Genomic DNA, 22,413 nt, shown 5'->3' on the forward strand with positions numbered 1-22,413 from the left:
AAAACTGTGTCTTTGAAATAAAAGACTGACAATTAGCAAAACTTACTAGGAAGTCTCCATGTGTTCCTGTATGAATGGGTGTGTCTTTGTCAGAGTGTATCTGTATTTGTTTGTATATCTGCATATGTATTAATCTTTGTGGGATATGTATGTGTATGTGAGTGTGTATGTTGTAGAAAGGGGCACATTGTGAAAGTTATAAATAAACACACAAAGTTATAAATAAACACACAAAAACAGAAGTTCATTTCTAATAGATTATAAAGCACACATGCTGAAGTAGTTTATTGATGTGTATAGGAGTGTATATCGAGAGTGTAAATCCACTCTGAATCACTGGGTATTCTTTTTCTTGTGTAGAGTCTGTAGTAATACATGCTTATGTATATTTGCTTTGTCCGTGATATGAATCAATATTTAACTGTTTATCTGAGTATCTAACATTCTTAATTTACCCTGTTAGGAACTTCAGTTTTCATAACTTGAATAATTATAGTTTTTCTCTGTAACACAACTTTTCAGTAAGATAAGTTCACAGTTTATGGAGAAGACAGGTTCTGTCAAACTTAACCCTCTTCATTTGATTTCAGGTTTATGTCTTGAGTTCTAACTTACTTTGGCGATTGGGTTTCTCTTAGAGTTGTCTTCACCTTCACGACAAGCCGCAGCAAACTTGATCCATTCACGTTTTTGCCTTCTGATGGAGTGCCACTTGATGGTGCCATTTTTAGTGTTATAATCTCTTACCTTGAAAGGATAAGATAAAGTCATAGTAGCAGTGGGAATATTTGTTCTTCAATTAGAATGTTAAGAAATTTTCATAGTTACTTCAGTTTTACAAATTACAGTGAGTTACTTGGTATCACTGTCTTTAATTTCACAAATTTGGTAACTAAATATTAGAGTGGAACCAGGGGGTTGATATGGAAATATATTCCTTAATAATTAATTGTTAATACTTATTAATTTATTGAATAATGATCTTTATAGGTAGAAAGTGACAAATGTGCAATTTCATTGCATATTTGCTAAATCTAAACCCAGGCATTCTAGTTTCTGCTAGTGTTGCTGTGTCATTTTACTTGTTTTCTCTATGAATTATGTACTTACAGCAACGTGGAAAGGAACATTTTTAAATAATATATTTATTTGCTTCATGAATGTATTATACTAACATATTCTTTATTTTTCTTTTTTCTTTTTTGTTTGGGGACAAACAAAAGGGTAGGCTGAACTCACCATCTTCCTGGTTTGGTCTTTCCTGGGATTACAGGTATGAACCAACATGCCCAATCATTTTGCTTTGAAATGTGGAAAAACTATTTGTTGTATCTTACCTGGATTCGAAATTCACTGTTAACTTCTGCCACCACCTATAAAAAATAGACAGTCACAATAGTTAACTTGGTATTGAATACTTTAAAATTCACATTGCTTAATCATTAAAAATTGAAAGACCCAATCTTGTGAGTCATTAGGATTATTTTATCAGTTTGCATTGCAGGTGGCTTTGGGTTACTTCATAGGTTGATGAGGGTGCTTAGAACTCTTCTTGGTTTTTGCATTTTTATTTCTCTCATTTTTATGATTGCTATTGAAAAATCTTTGAAAATTTCATTTTTAGCCATTCTTAGCCATAAGGATACTCGAAGATAGGTCCCAGAGGAAGATGTGTGCTGGAGACTAGGGCTTTCTTAGTAAAGCTTACGACTGAAGAGGTAGAAATACTGATGCAACCCAGTAAGAATCAACAATGAGTTAATATACTAAAACATTAGACTATGGTTTCAGGATCTGACAAACTACCATTGGAAATGAGAAAAGTGCTTAGAAGCCAAGAAGGGATATAAAGCAGGGAGATATCCAAAAAACTTCAAAATATTTGCTCCTTCATATGCAATTCTACACATAAGATTTTAGTATTTTAGTAAAAAGAGAAGAATGCAGGTATGTAGGGGACAAATCATGAATATAAGATTTCCTTAGCTGTTTTTCCTGCTTTATATAATTCCTCTGGCCACCCAAGTGGCCAAACAGCTATGCTTGTTTAAACTCTGGGTCTGATCACTGTTTATAATATACAGTAAAACATCAGGATAATTTACTTTTCTCCTAGAAAACACAGACACTTCTTAACATCCATTTATCAGGTATAATATCTCTATTTCCTTGTTTAAGGTACTGTAAAAATATATATTTAAAACTTAAGTGTATATTTGAGGACTAGTTTGCTCAGATTGTTTTAAATTACAGGGAACATCCATTAGAGATACTATGCACCCTTGGTTTTAATGTCTACCTAAATAAAAGATGTTAAACATTTAATCTTTTTTGTAATAAGCAAGTATAAAAATGATGTTCACAATCCCACTTTGTATCATTGATATACAACTTTTATGCATTTCATTTAAAATACTAATACTAGTAAAGTTTAAATTTAGTTAATCATTTTCATAGCTGCTTTCAATTTCATCTTTAAAGAAAAATGGAATTTCAATTTTCAAGGACATACTAAGAATTCATCATAACTGATTAAGAAAACATTTATCAATAAGAGAAAAGTATTAAGCCATGATACAGTGTTAATCATTATAATTACCCCTACTATCATTCACTGATAATAACTACACAGTAGGCAATGCATCTAGAGAAATCTTTACATATAATCTTCACAACAAAAACATATGGTTTCTACAGAGGAAACTGAGGTATAAGTTTTGATTTATAACATCCGACTATTCAATACATTTCAGCCTAAATTTGTGTATGTGGTATCTCAAGTAAATTACTAAGTAAAACCTGCTACAAAGAACTGATGATACATCTTTGTAAACGCAGAAAACTGATTTTGAGCCAATAACTTCATCCTTGTGATCACAAATATTTATACATAACATCAACAGTAATAGAAGAGGAAATTAGGGGGGAAACCCTAAATGGTTAGAATGATTAGGATGTGTAACTAATATCGTTGTTAAAGCCATCTGGAGTATGGACCTGAGAGGATGTTAATGAAACATATTCCTCTTGCTATTTATGAAATTTCTAGCTTTTCCCTCTCTCTTGAATGTGGGTGTGGGGTAGGGAGGTGGAGACACCTTATTTGTATGTTTCAAAGTCATTTCTTCATAGTTTCCACACTGTGTATGCCTCTGTTATCTGTGACTGCGCTTCCCTTCCCGTAATGAAGTGTCAGTTCTTGCTGTTTGCTTTAGATAACTATGCCAGATGACTAAGACATCTTTTTACCTTTATGCAGCTGGGTCATTCTCTTTCCCATGGGAAACAGTTTGGGCAGAGGACCAAGTAGGTTTCAGCACAGTGTCAGACTCACAATTGGATGGGTAATTAAAAAACTGCCAAGTCTGCTTAAAAATGTGGTGGGTTGACTGATCTAAGCTTCTTTTCTTTTGTTCAAAGTGTAGAACAAACTCAGAAACAAAGTCCATGTTAGACTTTCACAGGCAAAACAATAATAGTAGAAAAAGATCACAGAGTAGAGTTAGAAAACCTTCTATTTGTTTTCTAAAATTCTTAGTGCTTTCATTTATTCGTCTGTAAAATGGGTAGACTAACTTGTATATGAGTACCTTTACAGTTCTCACCTAAAATCCCTGTTTGCAGGGGAAATATTGAAGTATTTTCATCATGGGAAAGGTTTAATAAAATTATGGGGTTAAAACCTTACTTGGGCAACAGCTGGCAGGTGCGATGAGAAGAGGAAGAAATTACAGGCTGACAGCATTTGACAGTCAGGGTGTCAAGTCAGGATAGAGGTTAGGAGGAGCTAACCAGAAGCAGAGGCGGTGGGAATCAGAAGGAAAGATCAAGGGAGAGATAGTGGAGAGACAGAAAGAATCCTTAGGGCTTGAGAACAGATGGAATGGGGGAGTTAAGAAGGGGAGGAGTGTCGGGTAACAATGGTTTTAAAAACTAGGACTGGAAGGAAACACAGTAGTAGTAGAATTTAGCAGATCTGAAGACATTGAGTTGAAAATGAAATAGAAAGGCCCGGTAAAGATGCTTTGATCTGAAATATGGATCATTCAGCCAAGAGCTGTAGATATGAGATACATATGTTCAAGTAGGAGTGTAAAATTATGGAAAATATTAAGTTCCTAAAGTAGAGGCTACAACAAACAAAGAAATAACCTGTGTTTGAGGTAGACAGTGGCAAAATCCCAATAATTGTACAAATGGGAACAAGTGGAAGAAACAAGAGAAAGAAGCAGAGAATTGGCTCTAGAAATGGTAGTCAAACATTTTAGCCATTCTTAAAGGAAGGGAAATTAAAAGACAGATATATGAATGAAATGAAATGAATGAAATGAAAAAAAAATAATGGGCAGCATGAATCCTGAGGAAATCTTGAAGCTTTCAGTGACATTTTTATTTAGCTGGAATATGTCTTTACCTGAATAAAAGAAAACATGAAATAATAAAAAGAGAAGGAAGACACAAATCTGATCACTTTATGTAGACATTTAAAGAATAAACAATACGACAGGACAAAATGATAGATGATGGAATCCAGGAAATTGGTGGAGAAGGGTTTGTGATTTTTTTTCAGAAGTTGAGAAGGAGGGAGGAGAGGTATTTTTATTAGAAAGAAGAGATATTGAAAAAGAAGACACTTAATAGAAATGTGGTGATGGAGAGAGCTGGTGAGCAGGTGGAAAAAAGAAAGGACCTTGGAGGCAGAGTAGAAGCAAGCAAGGAAGGATGGAGATCAGGAAAATTGAAGCACATTGTAATGAGTGATCTAGATAGCGTCCTTAGAGTAAAGGTGAAGTTTTTATCTGAAAACTGTGGAGCACTTTGGATTCAGCCATATGTTTAGAGTCTTGGTTACAGAAGATGTAATGGAACTTCACTGAGAGATACACATGGGTTGTCAAGATGCCCGGGCAGAGTTCAGCTATGCTCTGCTTTCTTACTCACTGGGTATGAGCCTTGGGGTAGTCCCTTACTCAATCTGTGCTTCAGTTTCCCTATCTGTGTTGAAGATTAACAACCCTTTCGTTAGAGTCTATGAAAGCAGTGACTAATTTAACTCAATGGTTGTTTTTATTGAGTCGAATTTCTGTTCTGAGAGGCAATTTATTTGTTTATTTGTTTTAAAGGGACAGGATGCAAAATTGCATTCTAATTTTAACAATTTCCTTATAACAGTTTGTTCCGATCCAGTTTTTGTGATATTATACCATGAATTTTGTATATCATAAAAATTGGCTTGAAAAAGTAATTTTCCTAAGGAAAATCGATTTCCTTTTTAATAATAGTGAGTTAATTACAATTTGTGAATCACAAACTTCTGATACATTTGTTAACTCTTAGATATGTCATAAGGATGAAAATACAATAGAGGTAATACATAACTTGTTTTCTTTGGAAAACTTCTGCCTCTTGTAGTGCTCTGATAAAAGGTATCAGTTGAGTTTGGCCATAATCCAGTGGGTTGATTTCTCATGTTTATTCATGAGTTTATATGTTTTCTTATCAATTCATATTTAACTGTATATTATGAAGATCCAAGGCTTACCTGAATCATTTAAAGTGCTGTAATCCTAAAATATTATGGTAAGTCTTAGATATGATGGCAAATAGATATAATACCATACTACAAAATTTTAGTAAAACCTAATACAATGATTTCCTTGACTAATATTTTTGATAGCATTTGGGAACAGAAGTATAAACTATCTGAAAATTCCCTCTGGTGCCTCTGCTCTGTGTGTGAGTCACCTGTTGAACAATCTTGCACTAGTTTAGGCTACTGCAAAGGATATAAATGTTAATCACAGAACCTGTCTTTATACTGTTTCCAATCACATCGTTTCATAATCAGCAGGCATCTATTAATTATTTGCAAATCTATTAATTACAAATCTATTATTTGTAGAGATGTGATTTCTCATTTGACAAATGTATGAAACTGTATTCTCATAGACCAGTGAAGAGCATGGATCAACTACCAGTGACATATTAGAATCAGTTTGACCCAAGTCCATGCAAGGCATTTGATTTACAATTATAACCAGCAGAAGTGGCATGACCCAGCACTCTGGGAAGGTGTGTCCTCAGTTGAGGGAACTTCATAAATTTAACTGCCATGCTAAGCACAACAGGCTTCCTGCTTATTATCTATATGGAAATGCCAGTTAGGACTCAAGAATCCTCAACAGCAGTGTCCTTGTTGAATGCAGTGTGGATTTATAAAAAACTAGATGTTCTATGTAGAAGCAGAGAACATATTTTCTAGATTCCTTCACCTCTTTGAATAGATAAATCTTGTTTCTAAAGCCAGACCTGTGTGAAGATAGTATTCTCCCAGAGATTTAGACTTTCCTATTACTTAAAGAGTAAACCTGGAAATGTTTTATGCTTTGTTACAATCTAAACTGAGTTCACCAAAGAAGATGCCAGTCCTAAGCCTAAGTTAAAATACAGAAGCTGTAAGGAGCTAGCTCCTACCTGACCATTCTGCAAGACTGTTGTCCCCAATTAACAAGCAAAAAGCCAGAAGTGGAGATATAGCTAAAGTGGTAGATAGAGCACCAGTTATGAAGGAAAAAGCTGCGCTGGACCACGATGGTAAGAGTTCAAGCCCCAGTATTGACACAAAGAAAAAAAAAGTACAAAGTCTTTGTGACATATACCATATTGATGGAAATAATTATGTTTAAGTGTAACTTATAAGTTTCACTGAGATGACTAGAAATACTATTTTCATTTCCTATATTATACTGAAATATTAAATCTCTACACTATTTGTACAAGAAAACATAAAGACTCCTCTCTGTGATTTGTCTTGTTTAGTCTGTACCGGTTTGTTAGTGTTTTTCTTGCTTTGGGTGACAGCAAACACAAGGAAATTTATCTGCTCAAGCAAATTTATGAACTATATGATAAAATGAATATTATTTTCAGTGTACTTTAGCTTGACTGCTGAGAAATATCCTGAAACACTTCCACTATATCCTAAAGAATGTCAACTAAGAACATGTCAGGGGAGTTTCTTTTAGAATGAAATATTATCCTCACAGAAAAAGAAGTAAGTACAATGAATTGAAATTGTTCAGGTCATGTGTGGCAATATATAATAATTGTTTTCTCGGTTCTTTGGGCTGGACATGCAGATATTTGCCTTTATTGTTTTTAAAAAAAATTCAGATTCATATGGATGTTAATGGGCTGAACAAATCTGGCAAAGTTACAAATATTTTTTCAGAAATGGTTAAAACTCTAGAAAGTCTAGAAATTCTATTCCACAACCACCCACACAAATTTCTTATTTGGTGCATGTTTGTTCTCTATCCAAAAAAAAAAAAAAAAAAAAAAGAGAGTACATATCAACTCCTTTCTACTCCGTATACTGATTTCATGGGGGGGGGGGGACAAGAAAGAAGAAAGGAAGAGTGTGAGAAAAAGGAAGGAAGGAAAGAAAGAAGGAAAATAAAGAATAAAGGGAAAAGAAGAAAAGGAAGGAAGGAAGAAAGGGGAAAAGAAAGAAGGGAAAAAAGAAAGGAATGAATGAGAAGAAAAGGAAAGAAAGAAGAAAGGAAGGAAGGAAGGAAGGAAGCAAAGAAGAAGTAAATTGTTTAAATAGGGATACAGGTGGGCCCATTACACCAATGAGATGCACAAGATGTTATGTCAAAAAGCGAACTTTAGAACTTTGGCTGGGAGGGGGAGGGGACGGAGGAGGGGGGAGTTGGGAAGGGAAGGGAAGGGGAAACAAAGGAGGAGGCAACCATGCTTGATAAGAAATGTACTCATTACCTTGCCCATGTAATTGTAACCCCTCTGTACAGTAGTTTCACAAATTAAAAAAAAAAAAAGAAAGAATGAATGAATCAATCCCTACCTCAGGCTTGCAAAGAAAGAAAAAGCAAGTATAAGTATTTTCTACCCAGGAGTCCCATGTGAAGAATAGAAGAGTCACACATCAATCTTGGTCATTTTAAGAATAGCTCTTCTGCTTCATTCTCTCAGATCCAACCCAGTAATTTTAATAAGGTCAAGCCTTTCACTTTCACATCTATCACATAGACTCCACAATGTGCTGTCTGTCACCAGCTAGGTGTTGTCACCAGTAGTTGCCCTAGCTCTCATATGGCTTTTCCTTAAACATAAGTTTAAAAGTCCTAAAATCTTCACAGTTGTCCAAATATATTACTAGCATAGATTTTTATTTATTTACTTTGAGAAGAGGAAAGTCTTTCTATGGATTTGTTTTTCTTTTTTGGGAGGAGGGTATGGTAAAAGCAACATTCCCAGTGAGACTAGAAGAAAGAAAATTCAGCTTTCTATAGTGGTGGTTGTCTTCAAGGGGAAAATACATTATAGCAAAAAACAGATTATATAACTCCAAAGAATATTTACCAAAATCTTTTAATAAAATTGGCAACCAAAATGAATTATGATCCAAACCTTACGAAGTGAAATATTTTATAAACTAAATTATGCTGTCAGTATGAAAATAAAACATTTCACTTCATCTTGGTGAAAATATTTAAGGAAATAATTAACAAAAGGCATATGAGAAATTCATGATTGATTCCAAAGTAAATTTGGCCCAATACTCCCCCACTTTCCAAAACAAAGCTACAAACTGAAAAGCTATCTGACCTCAAAAATAAAGTAGAAATGGCCAGAAATCACTCCAAAGATAATATTTGATTAGGATACATAATTTGGATAAAATGACACAATTTATTGAATAATGAATAATTAAGAAGTAGTTGCTTAAAGAAATTTTATAGACTGTACTTAAGTAGAAATGGTGATATAATAAAAATGAAAATGAGGCATATTCTTTAGAATCAGAAAAAGTAAATGTACAAGTACCTAAAAAACTTTTAATCAACTAAAAATTTATGGTAAGTCATAATGAATCAAATTTATAAAAAAATGATATTTTAAGTATTCCATTATCTGGCAATATACAAGTTTCTGTGATCAAATGATATACCACATAAACTTATTGATCATTGTCATATTCCAAGTAATGACACTAAGTGGAACTAAAGATCCCCTAAAAAGTCAGTGGGTTATGGGTAATGTTGGAAGAGCAGCTCAGAACTAATGCTATTGGTGTATCAATACTCCATTACAAGTAAGTATTACTGGTTAAGAACCATAAGAATCTTTCCTTTCAATGCTGGGGATTGAACACAAGGTCTCATGAATGCCAAGTAAATGCCTTATCATGGGGCTACAATTCCAGCCCTCTAACTCCCCTTACTTATTAAACTGAATTCAATCAAACTAGCATACCATGAATCAAAGATCTAACTTGTTATATAAACCCAGCATTCCAGCTCAAAACTCAAGCAAGTAGAAACAAATAGAAATCACATCTTGCCAGGGCTGGAGGGCGATTTACCTGGCACTGCCTTTTTGGATTACATTAGCTTTGCTGTTTAAAAACACACACACACATACACACAACAAAACAAGTATGACTAAAAGTATTGCTCAAAGTGGCTTGATTTAATATATTGGCATTGACCTTCTTATTTACTGTCTCTAAAAAGAAATCAGTTAATAACATGTAAGAGGGCCATGACAAATCATTTTATTACAGTGGGGGCTAACAAATGTACATTTTTTTAACCATAGTCACTTCTGTTTGAAGTGGTAAGAACAAATATAGTAAATAACAACACTTATTTCGTAGTTAGGACTAAGTGCAATTCCCACCACCTTCACCCCTACACCTGCTATGTAATTTATAAATCCCTCATACTGCCATTTTTAGATTAAAAATGCAGTACTTCATAATTAGATAGCTTGGGATTCTGACATGAGCAGTATGGAAAACAGAGGAGATTGCTGGATTTGTGAGGAGAGTCACACACAGCTGTGATTTTAATTTATGTAGACCCTGCTCTTACATGACACCGATTCTGCTAGCAAAGGTATCCAACAGAGAAGAAATCGGGACAGGACTATGATTTACAGAAGCCTACCTGTCAATGAGAATTCAAACAACTCCACTAAGGAGGGATACCAATTTCCCGAGTTGAACATTTATTTACCCAGGATGACTTAGCAATGACTTGGAGGTTAGAGATGTGATAGGCTGCATTAGTATGATCCGGAGTCTTCAATTACAGAGAGAAACACTATTTAAAAATCAAGTTCATAAAAATCACCTTGTCATTAACATAAACTTTTAATGGGTTCAGGTTAGAAGTACCACTAAGTAACATTTTCTACAGAGTTCCCACCCGCTGATAAGTGAGGACCAATAGCGAAGAATTTTGAACAGAATCCACTTACCAGAAAAATGAACAGCACTGCTGCTGCCCTGAGAGATTGCCAGTCCATCGCAGCTGCTGAATTCCCTTACATCCAACACCCTGGGAGTTTTGTTTGTTCTGCTCTGCTCTTTTTTTCTTCTTCTTCTTTCTTTCTTTCTCCCACTCGGCTGGTGTCTGATTAAAACAATTTCTCAGTAGATGTTCTTACATGCAGGCTTTGAGGTGTTTCTGCCTTCCTCTGGGAGAAGAGCTGAAGGTACGTATAACCTGTCTGGATCCCCACCCTAAAAACTTGGGCTGGTCTCACTGAAATGCTTGACAAGATCATCATTGCTCCCAGGTAAAAGCTTAGGGACACACCCTCCATCCAGCTGAAAAGTAGACTGGATGGAGCAAGGGCGATTCACACCTGCACTAAAGGTTGCTGGTGGCAAGCACTCAAAGTGACCCAAGCCAGGAAGGTTGTGCAATGAATGGGGGTTTCTCATTTTAGGCTTTATTTATCAGCCATTTAGCTTCTCCCTTAGTTAAAAGGCACATATTGTGTAGAGGTTTCTAAGATTCAGAGAATTGTCTGACCCATGCTCAGAGCCAAACCCTGAGGTCACAATAGAAAATTACAAGTTTCCACTTCAGTGAGATGTTAGGAAAGATTCTGATATTTTCTAAGAGGCAGAAAATTTGCTAATTTTGAGAGTATTGGTTCTGAAAACATCAAATCCAACAAGCAAAGCTATGATACGTAAAATTCCTAGATTCTCTATATACGTCTCAATTCCTTCTATGTGACCAGCGTAAATCCAGAGAAAGATCCATTTTCTCTCTAAATGAAGATTTTCTTTCCCTGATTATTTTTCTCCTTTTAAGAGGCTGTCCTTTCCAAAAAGCAGGGAAATAAACTTTAAAGTATCCCTAAGATAGATTCAAAGAAAACCAAAAACTCACCAACTAAAATCTTGTTGGTAATTTTTGGAATGAAATATTAATGGAGCATAGGCAGGAAGCTGTTCTTCAAGTAAGGTAGGTGAAAAGTCAGTGAAGAGTTGCAAGCAGACAGGCAAGTCGGGAGCCAGCCAATTAAAACGAGGGAAATGGCTGCCCACACAGGCAGAGAGAAAGAGCTGTTGTAGTCCCTGTGCTCCTGAATACATGGTGTCCCACAGGAGGCCACGTTTGAGCAAGCATCCTTCTAAAGAAGCTTCTCTTCACCTGGAAGTATCTAATATAAATTCTATGAGTGACAAGAAACTTCTCTAGGTGTTGGATACCTCTAAAGTATGAAATGGAAATCTGGAAAAAGAGATCTGTCTGATAAGCTGTCAGTGATAGTCGGAGAGATGCTAACAATATCCCAGAAAAGAAGAATATCTACGAGGACCAGTCTTCAGAATGGTGTCATTTCTACTTACAGATCTGTGGCAAATGACAGTTTTGAAATATCACACAATTCACCATAGAGCATTGAAGGATGGAGGGTTTGTTTACAGTGAATAAAAATATTTTTGATAGCAACTAGTTGATGGGAATAAATACAAGTAAAAAGAGACCAGCAGGCCAAATTTCTCATTAGTTAAGTAAAACATAGCATAAGCATTGTTCTATGACAGCCTGAACTGGGAGGAGGATTGTCTAACCATGAATTATAGAAATCTCACTGGGTACCAAAGACAAAAGAACCCACTTTTGTATCCTTCCAAAGACAAGTGAATGCTTCATCCACCTTGGAGTCCTGATACAAGGCCAGGGTGGCACGGGGCTCTCTTTCTTCATGGAATTACCCCTCCCTGGGCCCAACCCGAATCTACCTCTCATTCAACGCCCTGTTCCAACAATCATCCCAGCCCATTTGTAGGGCAGAAACTTCTCCAGCAGATTTCTGGAGAGGAGTATGGCAAAGCCTCAAAGTTTCAGGGCATGACAGTCTTGACAGGCACCTGAGAGCTAAAAACCTTAAGCACAGTAGAAGAGGGCATTTATGAGTCACAGTTCCTTTTTCCTTTGTCTCTTTTCCTATCTTACTCACTTTCACATCCTTAGAACAGAGCAGTCCGATTGAATTTTCTACAATTCAGAAACGGTCTCTGACTGTAATGTCAAAAATAGGAGCCACTTGCTCGATGTGGTTATTGAGCATTGAAATGTGAGTCTTATGGCCAAGAAACTGAATTATTAAGTTAATAGAAAAAAATAAAGCAGTGTGGCTACTGGCTACCCCATTGAACAGTTCAGAAGAGCTAGCACATCATTGGTTTAAAAAATTGTTGTAATGATGTGCAGAGGGGTTACAGTTACATAAACCAGATATTAAGTACATTGTTTTTGAACAGTGTTACCTCTTATTATCTTCTTTCTTATTGTAAATCTTAATTCCTTCTGATAGTTGCTGCTTCTATTTTGGCTCAAGGCACCCACCCCCTGGGGCCTACCTGAATATTGGTTAGCTAGGTTGCCTTTCAACATGCATACCAACATTTCCCATTTCATGGAATTTAAAAAAAAAATAAAATTTAGGGTAATTTTTCTGCTGGAATTTCCCTAGTGAGCTGACAAAATTTTCCGCTAGCATCTAAATTCTGGTAAGATGTTTTTTCTTTCTTCTTTCATTTTTTCCCCCTCTCCTTCCCTCCCTTCTCCTTTCTCTCTTCCTCCACCCACCCTTCTCCTTGCCTCCCCTTCTTTTTTGTTGAATGGATAGAATGGATAGAAGCCTAATGCTTCTTTCCTTCTTTTAAACCAAATCTAAGGGGAAAAACCCCTCAATTTTAGTTTAGTAAATTTTAAACCAAATCTAAGGGGAAAAAACCCTCAATTTTAGTTTTCTCTTGTAAATTCCAAAATAGCTTCCAATAGCTTCAATAGCTCCTACTCTGTTTATGCTTTGTCTAGAAAGCATGTTTACCAGCAGAAGAAAATCTCAAGATAGAACCTTGGGTTCTATCTTGAGACATAAATGTTTTATGTTACAATAGTATTGGTAAAAGAGAATTAATGTTTGTGCATTAATGATGACTTTTAAAAAGTAACAATTCCAATTAAGTATCCACTCATTGTACTTAGGGACATTGTTGTGCTGGACACCCTAGACTGTTCAAAATAATTTGGAATTCTGTCCTGCAGGAACTTACATTGTGGCTGCAAACTATTGAAACAGAAGTATTATTAATGTCTTCTGGAAGCTTGTCTGATGTTATATACCTGTGTGAATTAACAGTTCATTCAATGTGGTATATACATTTCATGTGCAGTGTATTTGAATTTCATGCCCATCTCTTATGCTAAATTATTGTCAGTTAAGTTCTGCTTTTTCTTCTCTGGCTTCCTGTGTGCTTTCACTACATTAGGTATGAGGTTTACAGAGATGCTGTGGTCCCTCCTCCAAATAGCTCTGAGCTAACTTAGAAGTGAAAATACAGAATATTCCTCCTAAAATTTGGCAAATGGAAGCATGCAAAAGATATTCTGGGAGGCTTGGTTCAATTCTGATGAAGGTGACATCTGAGAAATTTTATGCTTTTAAAGACTACATGTTTTTGACAGGATAAAACTGATCACTAATATGCTTGATTTCTTCTTCTCTTTGTAGCTTATCTAGGTTTGCCATTTTGTATTTTCAAGTTATATCTTCTCTTGTCTTAGCGTTTCCTTTCTGGCTTTACTTCTGGATTGTATCCAGGTCCTCTTTCACTTGCATTGCCATGCCATATTCTAACTGTAATGTCTGAATCCAGACTCTTCATTGACCCATTGTGTATTGTACAGCACAGCATCTCTACAACATTGCTTTCCTTACGTCTCATCTCTTCTTTAAAAAAATGCAGTAACTTGTTATGCTTTTCCTAGATCAAAGGGTGTCTTTGCCACCCCTTGAAAGTAGTTTGTCTCCAAGTTATTGAGTAAATCAAGTGGAAAGTCTATCACCTTCAAAAACTTAAAATTTTCCACTATTTCTAATCAAGTCTGAAGTGCATGTCTTGAGTACTAATGATAGTAATATGTTTAAAGCTAACAGTTCTGTCTGTGCCCTTTGATCTGAGTTATCCTCTGCTGCAGTCCCTTTGCAATAAGCTTTGGTTCCAAGAAAGAGAAAATACACTGAGAAGCATTCTGGGTAGAAGGCAAGCTGTCCCTCCAACAGACAGATGTATTAACATCTTGAAAGAAACAGCCTCAAATTCAGATCACTGGCTGGGCAACTTGTTCCTCTTCCTGTTTCAGTGGTACAGTGATAACAGTTCAAATGGAATGACTCCTCCAAAGTCTCAGTGAGCCAGGCCACATATCTGTGATTATAAGACTGTTTTAACTACCAAAAACCTTCACACTCCTGTCCCCAAATCTTCCTATATAACATTAAGCCAATGTTTGTATCTTGCAGAGAGAAGTTGGACTGAGGGCTGTCTTCTCATGGCTGAAATGTATGTAATCCCTTTCTCTACCCTTTATCTTTGCTGCCTATGTGGGTGATTGGCCAGACCTCATTCAGAACATTTTGACTTTGGTCCTGGAATCTAAAAACCCAGTTTCACAAACTCCTAAACATCTATCTGTGCCCTCTCCCAGTCAACACCATGCCCCTGGGAAAAAGGGAGAGAAAATGGAAGAGCCTGGTAAAAATAACAGCACATAGGACCTCCACCTTGGGTAGCAAACTACCAGCCAGGAAAGTACATGAGTGAGGAATTTCCCATTCTTGCCTACCCCCTCTAGTTATGAGTCTGGGGACGTTTGTATGAGTCCTCAAAGCAAACAGAATGTCTAACTTTCCTTTTGCCCTGTTTTACAAAAGTATCAAGTTTTAGATGTTTATTTTTTTTGCAAAAAAAAATAGAGGCACTCTCAAAGGAAAAATAGCCAATTTATTGTGGGGATGGCTGGGGTTGGGAAAAATGAGGAAGAATGATGAAAGGAGGGACATTTATCAAATGCATTGTACTCATAAGCTGACAGTGAATTGAAACTTTCACCCTTTGTCCAATTACTGAAAGGTAATTCCTTGTTGCTTTGTATGTCCCTCCCCCATGGTACAACCTCTGTTTTTAAGGGATTTGATGTTGGTATAATTTGTGGAAGGGAAGGAAAAACACAAATTGTTTAAATAGGGATACAGGTGGACCCATTGCAACAATGAGATATACAAGACCTTAAGTCTAAAAACAAACTTTACAACTTTGGCGCTGGGAGGGGGAGGGGAAAGTGAGTGGGGAGGAGGATAGAAAGGGGAAACAAAGGAGGAGGCAACAATGCTTGATAAGAAATGCACTCATCACCTTGCCCATGTAATTGTAACCATTCTGTATGGTATTTTCACAATAAAAAATGAATAAATAATAGAGCGTCCCATCTTTACAAAGGTGATAATCATGAGTGGATCTTAAAACAGCAACGAGGCTTTTTAATTCTATTATAAGGTACATAGACATACACGTGGTATGAAAGTGTTTTATGAATAAAGAGACACAATTTCTGTATTGGAGAAATTAGACAATTCTTCATGGAAGGCAGACTTGACTTTTTTAGGAGGACCACCATATTCACAACAAGTGGAGCTACAGATGGGAAAGAAATGTGTATTTTTCACACTAGGAGTCATGTTAGACTTGAGTACAATATTTTTAAAACGTAACAGAGTTGATGAATTAAGGGAAATAGAATAGGGGCAGAACAAGGAGGACATTGGTTGTCCTTCTGAGGAATGTGGACATATTCTGTGGCAATCAGAGCTCTAGGGCCGTCAGCGTTTGTGCGTCTGACAGGGATTGTGCTGTCAAACCTGTGCTATGAAGTTTGAAATCATAATAGTGGAAGTCATGAACCTGAGCCAATGTCATTCCTCTGGGAACAGAAAGGACAACAAAGCATAATGGATATAAATAGAGAGTACAAAATGTCACTCAAGGGAGGTGGAAACATAGGGGGATGAGAACTGGCGAAAGGCACCTCTTTTCTTTTAAGATTTGGTGCAAACGGGAGATGCTTATCCTCTTAACAAAGCAAAAAAACATTCATTGAGGTTTTTAAAGATGCTTTTAACATTTCATCTGTACTTTTCTCTTCTGAATCAATTCAAGCCTTTGTTCATATTTACAGCATGTTAATGTTTTCCCTCTCCCCCTTCCTCCTTTCTCCTTTCTCCTTTTTTGTTTGGTTTTGCTAGGTAACTTGAAAGGAAATAGAGGATAAAATATCATTTTATTTCCAAATGACAGGATATATGGTCTAGTAATAAAGATTAGTACTACATAGTCATAGCATAAATATCTTTGATGGAAAAAGCATAAGACATGATGCTAATGAACTTGGAGGCATTGACTGAAAGTCAGTACCTGAGGTTACCACTGTTACTTAAAAGTACTTGTGAAAAGTAGCTCTTCTTTACAGAAGATCACCTGCACAGAAATATAGGAAAAACATAGAATTAGAAAATTTATCTATTGTGCCCAGCAATAGAAATGATTCAGGCATATATGACAAATGGATTTTAATACTATTGAATGAAGGTTTGTGTTGGAGAGCCAGAAATGCTTATAGAGTCAATGGAACACACTGTTTTCTCCATTGTTAAGACTTGCCATCGTCCATAGCAGGACAAGCTGACAGTGTGCGTCTCCTCTCATGACACATGAGACTCATGCAATGTTATGCACGTAGTGTTCTTGCTCAAAATTTTTAGTCTGGTTGTTCGAATGTGAAGTCAGTCAGGAAATCTGCAGTTTGGGAATATTTGATTGAAAAAAATGTAGGTTCCTCAATGTTATGACTGGGTTATACTGGGTTAAAGACTAAAAAGGTACCAAAATTTCACAATGTGTTAATCTTATGTCTCACAGAGAATTCATGGCAAAGAATAGGGTATTTTATGGGACGATTACTGATTTTTATTTTAAAAATACTCTAGGAAATACGTTTGAAATGTTCATTTGCCTAACTGTATTTTTTCGTTTCTTTGTCACCCTATTTCTCCCCAACTATCCATTCAATGTGCTTATCTCATAATGTTGGTTTAATACCTCTTTTCCAGTCTCTCTCCTGAGTAAACTCAGGCAATAACAACTTTTAGGTAGATTTGTCCAGTATAAGCTTTTGTCCCAAGCTCCACACCTGTACATATAAATGCCTACTCAACTGTTCTCTTGGAATTTTTTTAAAGTATAATTTGTATTGAAAATTCAAGTTCCAATCTTCACCAGCATCCATTTTCCAAGGAATGAGACTTCCCTCTAATTCACCATGCAAAATAGAAGTTCAGGAGCTATTTGTAACATCTTTTCCTTCTTACTCTTTTATTTTCAAATCATCACCAAGTTCTATTCATTTTACATCTAAAGTGTTTGTAAGTTCATTATCTCCTCTTCATCTTGAATACCACCAGTCAGGTTCATCCCCAGGATTGTGATTGTAACTCCTAATAATAACTTCCTACATCTATTCTGGGTTTACTATAATGAAGAATTATGTGAAAGAGCAACCTTGAAATTTACTAATCCCTTCACATTTTTTTCAGTGACACTTAGAATAAAGATGAGCTACACAGTCAAGAATAGTCTACTCTCAAGGCTCTTCTTGCACTGTACGCTAATGGTAAGATGCTCTTGTGTAGTGGTTCCTCTCTTTATTTGCAGTTATTCTGGTTGCAAGTTTATACTTATTTGTGTGATTCTTTATTTCCTGTTCTTACCACTGAACTGTTAGGTTGTTTTGATTTAAAAAAAAAAAAAGGTCAAACCTCATGAGGTGAAAAGACAGGTATGTTAGAAACAAAGAAATGAGATTTCCAGAAAGATAGGAGATTGAACTCTTAAAACCTTAATATTAGAGATTACATGAGCAGCAGTGAATGATTTCATAGGGATTAAGGTGTGGCCATGGAAACTTGTATTTATGATGGTATGAATTGTGCTGGAGAGCTTATGTACATGCTCCCTGAGTAGTTAAAAGGCCCTTGAAGTGGAGAGACTTGTCGCTTTCTGCTTCCTTCCCACGGAATCTAGTATAAGTGCAATTAACATTTCACATACAATTTATTGTTTTTGTCAGAAGTTCTGCCTTCTTGGTTTATCTTAGGTTTTATTTGTTTATTAATTAATTCATTCATTTATTTTTGATACTCGACCTGGGCTTCAGTTTTGTGTCGAGGTACCATCCCTGAGCTTCTTTTACTCAAGATTAGCACTCCACCACTTAAGCCACAGCTCCATTTCCTGTTTTTTGATGGTCAATTGAAGATAAGAGTCTGATGGACTTTTCTGACCTGGCTGGATTCAAACCATGAACCTCAGCCTCCTGAGTAACTAGATCACAGCCATCAGCCATCAGTACCATGCCACCTTAGTTCTTAAAGCATTTTTCCAGATCAGACTCTCTCTTATGGTTGTCTTCATAAAAACCAGCTCCAAATAATTAGTTGAACAAATAATTAGTATTTGTTTAACCATCCATTTCCTCATCACTGGATCTCAACTAGTGGGCTATATGTATATTTAGATATTTACATACATACATACATGCATGCATACATACATACATACATACATGTATATATAACTTTTTTCTACTGTTGTTGACTTCAAGAATTAAGTTGTAGCTGCAGTCAGTGAGAAGCTAAAATATTCTGGAAATTATGACAAGTGTTACAACAAGAAACCTAGGAACAGGTTTTTAAAACATGCTTCTGGTTCTTGAGGAGGTTTTTCAACTCAAGCAACTGCAAACATCATCAAAATTCCGTGATATAATCAGTGATGTGCTATGAAATGCTGATGATTAACTTCTGGAAATGCACATCCAAGCAGTCAGACTTGTCTGTAATGAGTCATGGAGTTATATGCCTGAAGTTAGTGAGAACACCCAGGGATTTCTGCAGACGGTTTGGGGATATTGAGAACTAAGTATGATAGCAAATAAGACACCATTCTATTAAAAATCTTGGGCCAGATTTTACCACCAACCCTAACTCAAAAGAAAGGGCAGTAATTCAAACTAATGTAATGAAAACCAATATCAAGGAGTGGCTGCTGAATCCTACACAATTATTTTACCATCAAGAATATGTATTTCCAGACAGGCACTAGTGGCTCAAGCCTGTAATCCTAGCTACTCAGGAGGCTAAGAAGTGAGGATCATGGTTCAAAGCCAGCCAGGATAGGAAGGTCTGTGAAACTCTCATTTCCAATAAGCTATAAAAATAAGCAAAAAGCCCAGGCCCTGAGAAAGGGGCCCAGAAAGGGGAACAAATAAAAAGAGTACTTCCATCCAGAGGATAATGGAATTATTACAGGGTGGTAAATGCCTTGGAGAATAGGTATGTAGGAACTGTTTCCAAAAATGCACTTAACATATGGGTTCTTAGGTTGTATTTTACATCATTAAGTCCATGTTTCTAGATGAGGACTAAGAAAGTGTATTTCTAGTAACTTCCCAAAGTGAGTTGGATGCTTTAAATCTGAGAACCATTGGTAAAGAAACATATTTAGTAAGATGGAATCCTTAAAACAGTCCTGATGCATATACCACGATAGCTATGAAAATAAGTAGGGACTTGGTAATTCTATGAGTTTGTGTTTTTTCACCTGCTATTGCCAACTTAAAAACTTCTCAAGAATCTGACTGCTGTTGCCAACTAGAAGAAGTTGTTTGGCAAAAAAAAGGACACAATTTGGAATTAGGCAAAGCTGAGCTCAAATCCTGGGCCTTCCATCGTGAGACCATAGTCAAAATCAATTAGTATCTATGAATATAAGATCTTCTTATTTGAAATAAGGGAAATAACATGTTTAACAGCCAAGCAAGAGCTTATGAGAATTAAATGAGGGGTACAAGAAATCAAAATTATATACAACTTCATTAAGTTCAATTGAAATGAAACAAAGTAAGAAATATGAATATATAAGCCAATGGGAGTCATTTAAATCTGATAAGATTAGAGTTTTTTTTTTCAAATTCCATAATACTGTCACATGGTCTTAATTTGATTAGATATAGTCAAGGAGGTCTGCTCTTTTCTTGAACAATCTCAGCTCCATTTAACTCACCCACTCCTCATTACTTAAGAATCCCAACGAAGATAGGAACAAAGATGGAGCAAAGGGGAGTGCTCATCTCCTAGCCAGCAAGAAAGATTGACACTGATAACTTGAGCTTTGCCAATGGAGGATCGTCATCGAAAGTTATGCTGAGGAGTAATCCCAGGGCCTTGGTGCATGCTAGAAATTCATTCTACCACGACTAGCCCCAAAACTATTGAACACATAGTGCCTTGATCTGAGCATTAGAATGAATATAAAAGAGTGGGTGTGGTCTTCTCAGAGGAATTGACATTTGGGATGGGTCTTAATAAGGTATAGAGAATATCTTTTGATTAAAAAAATAAAATGTGGGAAGAGAAGGGCATCATTCCAGAAGGCAACAGATGTTCCAGAATCACAGTGAGCCAAAGCTGGCATTTAGAGAAGACCCGGAAAGTGATGTCTTAGGATTGACTTTGCTGTAACTGGCCCCACCTTCTTTATTTACTCCAAGAGGAATCCCAGGTTCACGTCCTTCTCCAGCTGGAAAGTGGGTTGCAATGAGCCTCCATGGATGGCATGTCATGTGGGCTGTCATTCCCTCCTCTCTTCTTTCCTCACCAAGACACACCCTTGCAGGTGGCCCTGCAATCATCACTGCACTGCTAACATCGGCCCTCATCAGAACTGCTTTTCTGAAAGTCAAGCACTACCTTCTCCGTTCTTGCTCAACGAAGTGTATTACTAATTGTTAAGGCATTGTAGGCTGTCTTATCCAGTGCTTTTCCTACTCAGCATGAGTTGAGAATGAAAGTCCTGATGGACACGTTTCATATACATTTTTTTCATACAAACACAAACCAAAACAACACTTTTAGATGCTAGGTATTCTTTGCAAATGTTTGTTTACCAATTAATTACTGTTTCTTTTCTCTTATGTGGATTCTTTCCAGAGAATGTGTTCAACCTGTGTGTGTATGTGTGTGTGTGTGTGTGTGTGTGTGTGTGTGTGTGTGTGTGTGTGTGTGTAAGATGTGTGCATTAGTACATATGCATGTGTTGATGTATTATGTGATGTTATACACTCCTCACAAAATATTAAAGATGCTCCTTCTTGTGCTGTCTTTTATTTATTATTAAGACTTTGGGTACTGGAAACATTCCTACAGGACTAGATATCACATTATGAGATCTTCAGAGCTTTCTTCTAAATCTAAAAAGAGGGGCATTTGTCATATGATATTACCCTTGGGTCAGGGTTTGCAGAGGTCAATATCCTTGGCAAAAAGAAGTTTATCCTGGAGGATGAGGGGAATGTGGGCCCTCTTTCCAAGAGACACCTTTTTATTTGGTGTGAGTTAATTGGTGGCAGCATGGCTATACCTATGGCATGATGTGTTGTTAATACAAACAAGATTCTACCTGCTCTTTTGACTACCCTCTCCTCCACTCACACTGAACCTTACTTAGTGTAAGAATCTTCATTTATCAAAGCAAAAACAACAACAAAAGAGATTCTATCAAATAAGGAAGTGGTGAATAATAAGCTTAGAGCAGTATGCCAATTAATGAAATGTGATTATTTATTCAGACAACAAACATAGATTGAGTTCTGTAAAGTGGCCTATGGTCTGATGGGATCCAAAACATGCCTAAGGTGGTCACAGTCTAGGGAGCATGATATCCCCATGGATCAAATGAAAAAGATCCTTTAAAATTCATATTAGTGCTGTTTGTTTTCCATTCATCAGAGGAATACATCTTCTAAGTTGGAAACACTGTAGACTAAAATTATTGTAAGGGGATTGTAGTTAATTTTTATTGACCCATTATTATTTATTAAATAATTGATAGATCCAGATTTATATACTATCTATTTTTTGGGCTAATGGTTTAGTACTTCCAAATATTTACAAAGCATAACATATTTGTTAAACATAATAAAATTAATTGAATATAGATTAAACTAGTTACAACTTCATTGTGTTAGCATATACTCTAATAAAAGCTTTTATATGAACTTATAAATATATATATTTACATTTAAATTTTCATGTAAATTTAAAAGGGGAATCTCATACTTTAAAAATAGCTGCTTGAAACTAGGCACCGGTGGCTCATGCCTGTAATCCTAGCTACTCAGG

At 36.2% G+C, this 22,413-nt stretch overlaps 1 protein-coding gene and 1 long non-coding RNA gene across 3 annotated transcripts in view; one reads left to right on the forward strand and one right to left on the reverse strand.

Annotated features, from left to right (window-relative positions):
- LOC138832061 (uncharacterized) overlaps positions 1-22,413 on the forward strand; it is a 170,673-nt gene that overhangs the window by 87,609 nt on the left and 60,651 nt on the right. Inside the window, exons 3-5 of the long non-coding RNA XR_011373495.1 lie at positions 1,224-1,273; positions 10,483-10,524; positions 14,644-14,683. This is a non-coding gene — a long non-coding RNA (uncharacterized lncRNA). The remainder of the gene's footprint in view (positions 1-1,223; positions 1,274-10,482; positions 10,525-14,643; positions 14,684-22,413) is intronic.
- Dsg1 (desmoglein 1) overlaps positions 1-22,413 on the reverse strand; it is a 93,850-nt gene that overhangs the window by 25,500 nt on the left and 45,937 nt on the right. For both annotated transcript variants that reach the window (XM_070029393.1, XM_070029394.1), the window contains exons 2-4: positions 10,288-10,442; positions 1,338-1,373; positions 616-747 (exon numbers count right to left, since the gene is read on the reverse strand). In XM_070029393.1, coding sequence (XP_069885494.1) covers positions 616-747; positions 1,338-1,373; positions 10,288-10,335 — 216 coding nt within the window. In that variant the 5' untranslated portion in view covers positions 10,336-10,442. The remainder of the gene's footprint in view (positions 1-615; positions 748-1,337; positions 1,374-10,287; positions 10,443-22,413) is intronic.

This window comes from Dipodomys merriami, unplaced genomic scaffold, assembly GCF_024711535.1.
Source record: "Dipodomys merriami isolate MVZ:Mamm:240054 unplaced genomic scaffold, mDipMer1.0.p SCAF_2, whole genome shotgun sequence".
NCBI classification, from domain to species: domain Eukaryota; kingdom Metazoa; phylum Chordata; class Mammalia; order Rodentia; family Heteromyidae; genus Dipodomys; species Dipodomys merriami.